Raw genomic sequence first — 8,099 nt, 5'->3', positions numbered from 1 at the left:
TAATTACAGCATCACTGGAACAAAACCTGATGATCATGATTTAAACTCCGCTGGCAGAAGAACATCTGACCGTCTGTACAGAATCACTTTATTTGTTTCAAAATCCACAAACTTTGTTTATTTAGGCAGTAAAGAAGGTCAAATCTAATTTCTGTTCTCAATTCATTTCTGACAACGTGAAAGTCCTGTTTGACATGATTGACTCTCTTCTAAACCCGACTATGAATATCTTACCTGAGGCCTCTTCAGAGCTTTGTGAAGATTTTTTAAAACATTTCACTCAAAAAATGGATGATATTAGAAGCTCCGTTGTTTCCTCTGTCACTTGCCTTGTCCAATGAGTTGTCTGTCTAACTTTCAACCTGTCTCTCCGACTCAGTTAGCTGATGTAATCTCTACTATGAAGTGTTCTTGTTCTAAGTCAGATATTATCCCGGCTCGTCTTTTTAAGGATGTTTTTTCTACTATTAGTCCTATGGTAACCGCTATCATAGCCTCGCTCTAGCCAAAGGTGTTGTTCCAGCTATAGTTTTAAACATGCAATTGTGCAACCTATGTTGAAAACACCTCAACTTGATCCAGAAATGTGCAGTAACTATCGACCAATCTCTAAACCGCCTTTCATCTCTGAGCTTTTAGAGAAAGTAGTTTTCTCACATCTCCAGTCTTAATACTTTGGACATGTTCCAAATCTGGTTTTAGATCATTAGCACTGAGTCAGTTCTGTCGAGGGTTATCTTGCTTGCTCTGGATTCAGGCTCTGGTGTTGTGCTGGTTTTGTTGGACCTGAGCGCTGCATTCGATACCATTGACCACAACGTTCCTCTTGAACGGCTAGAATGTATGGTAGGTGTCTAGGGCACTGCATTACAGTGGTTTGCTTCTTACCTCAATTACTTTTTCTGTAAATTTAGGACGTTTCCTCATCATCTGCGCCTGCTTTGCTTGGTGTGCACCAGGGCTCTATTTTGGGACCTTTAATGTTTTCCCTTTATATGCTCCCCTTGGCCCTCATTTCTCATAAATACAACATTTCCAATCACTGTTATGCAGATGATTCTCATTTGATGTGTTATTGGAATGTGTAAATGATATCAAGAGGTGGATGAAAAATAATTTTCTATAGTTAAATGAGGATAAAACAGAGGTTTTAACTCCTGCTCTGGAAGCCCAGTTAGGTTCTCTCTCAACACATGTGCGCAAACAAATCAAAAACCCTGGAGTGATCTTTGACTCTTCACTATTTTTTTGATAAACAAATTAGTGCTGTTATTAGAGGAAGCTTTTTCCATTTAAGATCTATTGCAAAGTTGAAGAACCTTCTTTCAAGCAAAGATTTAGAAGTTGTAACGTCACGATTAGATTATTGCAACTCTCTTTATTCTGGTCTCCCTCAATCTTCACCATCTCGATTGCAAGTTGTTCAAAATGCGTCTGGAAGACTTTTGATGGGTCTAAAAAGAGGGATCATATCTCCCCTGCTTTAGCATTAAATTCAGTTGATTTTAAGATCCTTATGTTTGTATATACGGCGTTGTCTGGCCGTGTAATATATTATATTAGTGATCTTATCGTGCCATATTGTCCTGCATTTTTATTCTTTAGCTTTTGGAAACCTGTAATTGTTGTTTTTGTTATAGTGTAGACCTGCTTTGTACGATGTCCAGCACTTTGGATCAATCTATATTGTGTTTAAATGTGCTTTATTAATAAATTTTGTATTTCCAGCTTGCTCTCGGACTCTCGGACGCTCTCGTACCTCGACTGTCAATGGCAGTAGTTTGTGTTTCGGTGAGTTTATGTTTATATTTATATGTCACGTTTGCAGCGAAAGCAAACAAATACATTTTCTTATGATGAACAACCCTTTCTGTGCCTTTCTTTAGTAGATTGAAGTCATGCCAGAAATATTTCACTGCTGTTTACTCATCAAATATAGCCATCTTTAAAAACCACTTCATTTATTTGCCCATGCAAACACGCTCTTTGCCTTTTAGACATTATTGATTGACTTCTTAGAAATACTGCTTTTTCCCAAGAGTAGTGATCAATTACTTGTCAAGCGATAAGAGACTGTATGACCGTGAAATATTGTAATATCGTTCTGGATTTGCTTTTGGATATAGTTTCTGGATGTGATCCAGAAGAACATGTCAAACATCAGGGTTTGTTTAGTCTAATGATGTTTGATGTGACCTTTGTCCTTAATTCAAATCTTTATTTAGTTTTAGTTTTTCATTAAACCAGGCATGAAGTATAGGTAAAATATTTATTTTCAAAATCACACACATTCAGCAAAATTACGACGAACAGTACAGTACAGATTTTCAAGCTCTCTCCCACTTATAAGAAAATATTCCTTTGATAAAAAATTATATAAATTAATCTCATAGAGTTAAAGCTCCTTCAAAGAGCTTTAATGAATAGCTTTAATATTGTGCAACGAGTTACAGTATTATTTTTGTCGAAGCAAAAATAAACAAAGCACATGAAGATCAGATTTGCATGGCTTGATTTGTACTAACTATGCAAAATAACGTATAAAGTGCAGTTGCAGAACGTTGTGAGCTCAAACCCGTCCGATGCAGTGAATCCACACACTGATATGTCACACACTGATTTATGCATCCCTAGGAAGTGCTTCAAACCAAATGAGACAAAATACACACACAAAACATGACACTTGTAACATGTACAATGTAGATTATTGTACTGTTTGTAGATTATCGTACATTAACTGTACTGCTTTTGCAAAGGCGCTATATAAATAAAACGTATCATTATTAGTAATATTACAAATATAAGAAAATGTATCTGTTTAAACAGCTTGAAAAGAAAAGCCATTACTACACATATTTAGTTGCATTTGGCTTTGGCGTAAACGGTAAAAAGTAAGCTATCATGAGAGAAACATTCGTCAGATACTGAATTGCATGCAAAGAAAAAGTATATTCTTTCTCAGTATTTTTGTATTGTTTTCCGTTAGAAAGATCTAAACATTCTTAAAACTGGGGAAGCAAAGTGACTGAAGATATTAAGTCTTGTTTCGAAATGAATTGAGAACTATGAAAGAATAAAACATTTTAAAAGATAGTTGCGACTTTTTATCTCACATTTGCGAGTTTACATCTTGCAATTCTGACTTTATTTCTCAGAATTGCGTGATATAAAGTCAGAATTGCGAGATTAAAGTCAGAATTTCGAGTTACAAAGTCAGAATTGCGAAAAATAAAGTCAGAATTGCGAGATGTAAAGTCAGAATTGTGGGATTAAAGTCAGAATTGCGAAAAATAAAGTCAGAATTGCGAGATGTAAAGTCAGAATTGTGGGATTAAAGTCAGAATTGCATGATATAAACTCTCAATTGTGAGATGTAAAGTCAGAATTGCGAGATGTAAAGTCAGAATTGCGAGATGTAAAGTCAGAATTGCGAGATGTAAAGTCAGAATTGCGAAAAATAAAGTCAGAAATGCGAGATGTAAAGTCAGAATTGTGGGATTAAGTCAGAATTGCGAGATCAAAGTCAGAATTGCGAGATCAAAGTCAGAATTGCGAAAAATAAAGTCAGAATTGCGAGATGTAAAGTCAGAATTGCGAAAAATAAAGTCAGAAATGCGAGATGTAAAGTCAGAATAGCGAGATTAAAGTCAGAATTGCGAGATTAAAGTCAGAATTGCGAGATCAAAGTCAGAATTGCGAAAAATAAAGTCAGAATTGCGAGATGTAAAGTCAGAATTGCGAGATATAAAGTAGGAATCGCAAGATGTAAACTCGCAAATTGTGAGACAAAAAGTCGCAATTACCTTTTTAATTTTGTATTCTGTGGCGGAAACAAGCTTCCATAGAGAACAAATATCTACCAATGGAGTCAGAAAAATAAACTTAATTCAAAGGAACACCAAGACGAATTTTTGCCCTTGTTTTAAGCACTTAATTCTGACTCGAGTCATTTTGCTTCTCAAGTAAATGTCTCTTGAGCCACTCTCAGACCTTCACTGGGACGGGTGGCAATACCTGAATGTCATGTTGGGTAACCGTGCCAGTGTGCTTCCCTGAGTATTTGAACATCTATAAAAACCCATAATGCTTAGAGACAGAAAGCCTTGATTAGAAGGTGTTCCAGCGGCTGATAAATAAGAGCACTGCTAATGTCTATAGTTTATGTGCACCCGCAGGACTCCACGATCATGTCCGGGACGTCGGTCTTCACGATGGTGTGCTGAGAGTTGAAGTAAACCATTGAGAGCGGGCGTCTCTGGATGGGAACGCAGCAGGACGACACGGCGGTCTGGATCCCGTTAGCCTTTAGCTGACTGAAGACGGTGGCGTGAAATGAGGAGGCTATGCCCGGCGACCCCGAGAGATGTTGAGGACACTGTCCCATACAGTAGTTCATGTGGTATCCCTCGGGCGCGATGATCCAGTCCTGCCACTGTATATCACGAAACTTAATGTACAAGTCTTTCTTGCAGCACACACTCACGTCGTCTCCGCAGCGTAGCGAGCGCTTGCTCAGCGCGTGAGTCGCGGCGTCTTCACGCAAACGCACCTGCGCTACGAGGAACGGCTGGTGTTCGCCGGAAGCGTCGCGGACACACAGGTTTCGCTCTCCGTCTTCGCAGTGAACCTCAAGGTTGAGACGGCGCTGGCCTCCGTCTAGAAAGGCTTGTAGGGCAACGGTGACGGGGAACGTGTGCCAGCCGCCCCGCGAGACCTCAACGCTTCTCTGGATTAGCAGCGTGCGGTTGTTAGCGCCCGACAGGTAGATCTCAGCGCTCACACGCTCACCTGGACGAGGGGCGTCCGCCGGACGGACGTAGAGCCACAGTGACGACTGAAGAACTTGAACACTGTGGCCTTTCTCCTGGAGGAACTGGAATGATAGACTGGTGTCGAAACCGGTGGAAACCTCGTCATCTGGAGAGAAATCACACAGAAGAGCTTAGAAGAGGGAACCGTAAAACTGCAAACCACTGGTTGTGCTTATGATGATAAATTCAAGTGATATGATACCAAATATCTGCAGCTGTTTTTGTACAGCAGAAATAACTGGAAGCGAATGACATCGGAATTATGCATGTATTTAATTAAGAAATATTTGCATGTTTATATATTTATATATAATTTATATATAAATATAGATATTGTATATATAAATCTTTTTTTTTCCCTAAATATATACGTGCATGTGTGTGTATTTATATATACAAAATAAGTATACACACACATATATTATGTAAACATAATCTTTTATTTTGGATTCGACTAATGTCTATATATTTTTTTATTATTTTGTTCATAACTTTGCCTCTGAGAACGTTTGCCTCTGCACTGTAAAAATATATTTTCATGATTTGTTTTCACAACTTTTTTTCTTTTGTCAAATCACCTTAAATAATTCACGTGGTTCAGATAACATAATATTTTGAGTTTCTGTTGAATAAGCCAATATCCTCATTGTATTAACTCAAATCTTTAATTTCAATGAACTCAAAATTGTAAATTGTAAAAAGGCAACCAGGTAACTTTTTTGTTAAGGTAAACAAACTTTTTTTTACAGTGTAGAAACATTCTTCAAATGTCTTTGCGTTCATGTTGTTTTAACTTAAAAAGTAAGTTACCTGGTTGCCTTACAATTTTTTGAGTTCACTGAAAATAAAAATTTGAGTTAATACAATGAAGGATATTGGCTTATTCAACGGAAACTCAAAATATAATGTTATCTGAACCAAAATAATTATCCAAGCTGATTTGACAAAAGATAAAAGTTGTAATAACAAATCATGAAAATAATTATAATGACTCAATTTTTTTATTTTCAATGAACTCAATGAACTTTTTTTTTTTTTTTTACAGCGTGGGTACCAATGAACACAAAGACATTTTAAGAATGTGTCTACACTGTAAAAAAAAAAAAAAATAATAATAATTTATAGAGGCTATATATATATATATATTTTTTTTTTTTTTTTTTTTTCATGATTTGTTTTCACAGCTTTTTTCTTTTGTCAAATCAACTTAGATAATTCACGTGTTTCAGATAAAATAATATTTTGAGTTTCTGTTGAATAAACCAATCTCCTTCATTGCATTAACTTATGAACTCAGATTTGTTACAACCGGGTAACTTACTTTTTAAAGTTAAACCAACAATTTTTTTTACAGCGTGGGTACCAATGAACCCAAAGACATTTTAAGAAGGTTTCAATGCAAGTCACATGTAGGCTACTCACCGACATCAGCGAAGCTCACTATCTCGTATGCCTGGTTATTTGTGTAGGAGTTCGGTAAATTATTGTCCAGCTCCAGGGTCCCGTCCTGTCTCACGCGCCCCGCGTGCAGTTTCCGAAGCGCGGTCATGAGCGCGGCGCGTGGCACCGCATGCGTGATGTTCGGCCTCTCCCGCAGGTGAAGCTTGTCCAGAATCTGTTGTTTCGCAATCTCGACCAGGTATCGCTCCTCCGCGTCCTTCTCCATCGCCGGTATACCGCACGTCGGGCACGCGGTGGTGGCCGTGCTCGTGCCCTTCACCGTGAGCGCGCTCAGCACCACCAGCGTGGACAGCACCGTGAACGCGGACCACGAGAACGACTCTAAGATCATGATGCAAAGTTTTGCTTTGCTCGTTTCACTGGGACTGGTTTGGAGAGAGTGAGCACTAGTGAGTGGCCGCAGAGAGTGAGCACTCAGAAGTGGGGTAATCCATCAAAAGTTGTGATACGTTTAAGGGACGCACCAATGACGGTGTCTGTCACACATGTGCACGCGCTCGAGGGGAGGGAGGACTGTGGAGGTGAGCGACACACACACATGCACACACACACAAACACACTCCTCACTGAAGCATAGAGCATATATATAGCCCTGCCTGGGTTAATCATTAGCGCGAACAAATAAACACACGACACTTACAGTGCCACGTCGAGCCGCAGTCCAAAGCCTCACCTCTGTCCCAGTGACCCGCAACACTGTAACACTGTAACCCTAAACCACTCGAACGGCACATATGACGCAATCCAGGCTGTTTCATACCGGGGAAACCAGTTCGGTGTAGATGCTGGAGTCACAGCATCCAATCACTCATCCTCTAGTCTGTGCAGAAACAAACTCTACCAACAGAAGCTCCCAGACCATGCACTCTTAAAAATGAAGAACCTTTAACAACCTTTCCCTTGCTCAAAATGTTCTTTATAGTGGAAGTCGCTCTGTATAGTCAATTGTATCCCTTTAAACTCTTATTTGATCTCCAGAATTACATATTTAAACGTTTTTTCCTTGAATTGTCTCTCATGCCTTAAAATAGCTTGAATGTAACTCGACACCCTTGCCCAGTGGCGGATTTAGCAAATTGGGGGCTCAAGGCAAAGGTATGTATGCCCCCCCCCCCCCCCCCCCCCCCCCCCATTCGATCTTTAAAAGAGAACGAAATTTTTTTTTTTACCAACTGAATGGTGGATAGGCAAAGCTAATCTACGGGGAAGTGAAGAAAAAAATCCTTCCCCTTTAAACCCTGCATACACTTCTTTACTCCAAAATGAAGATGGAAAGCAGAGAACACACAAAGTGTAGCACTACACAAACTAATAGTCACGAGGGAACCCAACAGAGAATAAGGTTTCAAACCTGATAAATCTTGCATCACAATAAGTATGTGTATTGTGATTGTCAAAACATTTTAGTAACTAAACAGAAACATGTTACAATGTTTACATGGTACAATATCTGGTAAGCTACGGTGTTTTATTATTGCTTGAGACAAATTTCACAATTTCAATTCAGTTCTTGTGATTTGATTCAATATTGACTCATTTGGATAAATATTAGGTAGGCTACACAAGATGGGCTTTAATTTTTCTCAAAAAAAAAAAAAAAAACTCACATAATGCTGTAAACATACAGATAGCCCTATCAGCTGGTAGGCTATTATTAAAAATAACTCAAATTAAACATAATGCGTTTTTATTAAATAACAACTTTATTTAATGATATAAGTAAAAATATACTAAATATGTAATATAGTAGGCTACACATGTTTAGCAAAATACTCTCTAGCTCTTTTTTTCTAGCCATCAAACATGCTATAGCCTATATTTTGGTCA

At 38.4% G+C, this 8,099-nt stretch overlaps 1 protein-coding gene and 1 long non-coding RNA gene across 4 annotated transcripts; one reads left to right on the top strand and one right to left on the bottom strand.

The window, feature by feature from the left end:
- Positions 1–2,262: 2,262 nt before the first annotated feature.
- On the top strand, positions 2,263–4,082 carry LOC307165664. Of its 3 annotated transcripts, none has more exons than XR_013822515.1 (2): positions 2,263–3,399; positions 3,544–4,082. It is a non-coding gene; the product is annotated as an uncharacterized lncRNA (long non-coding RNA). The 3 variants fall into 3 exon arrangements; XR_013822516.1 differs by having other exon boundaries at positions 3,524–4,082; XR_013822517.1 differs by having other exon boundaries at positions 2,263–3,441; positions 3,524–4,082.
- Positions 3,438–6,603, bottom strand: LOC307165662 (inhibin beta B chain; the record flags this gene model as incomplete). The annotated part of the gene is made up of 2 exons (XM_079883522.1): positions 3,438–4,917; positions 6,234–6,603. The coding sequence occupies 2 exons, from the start codon at positions 6,601–6,603 to the stop codon at positions 4,160–4,162; spliced, it is 1,128 nt and encodes a 375-aa protein (XP_079739648.1). The 3' UTR covers positions 3,438–4,159.
- Between the last annotated feature and the right edge of the window lie 1,496 nt (positions 6,604–8,099).

Source organism: Squalius cephalus, assembly GCF_949319135.1.
Source record: "Squalius cephalus genome assembly, chromosome: 10".
Classification (NCBI taxonomy): Eukaryota; Metazoa; Chordata; class Actinopteri; order Cypriniformes; family Leuciscidae; genus Squalius; species Squalius cephalus.
This window is presented reverse-complemented; position numbering and strand designations above follow the sequence as displayed.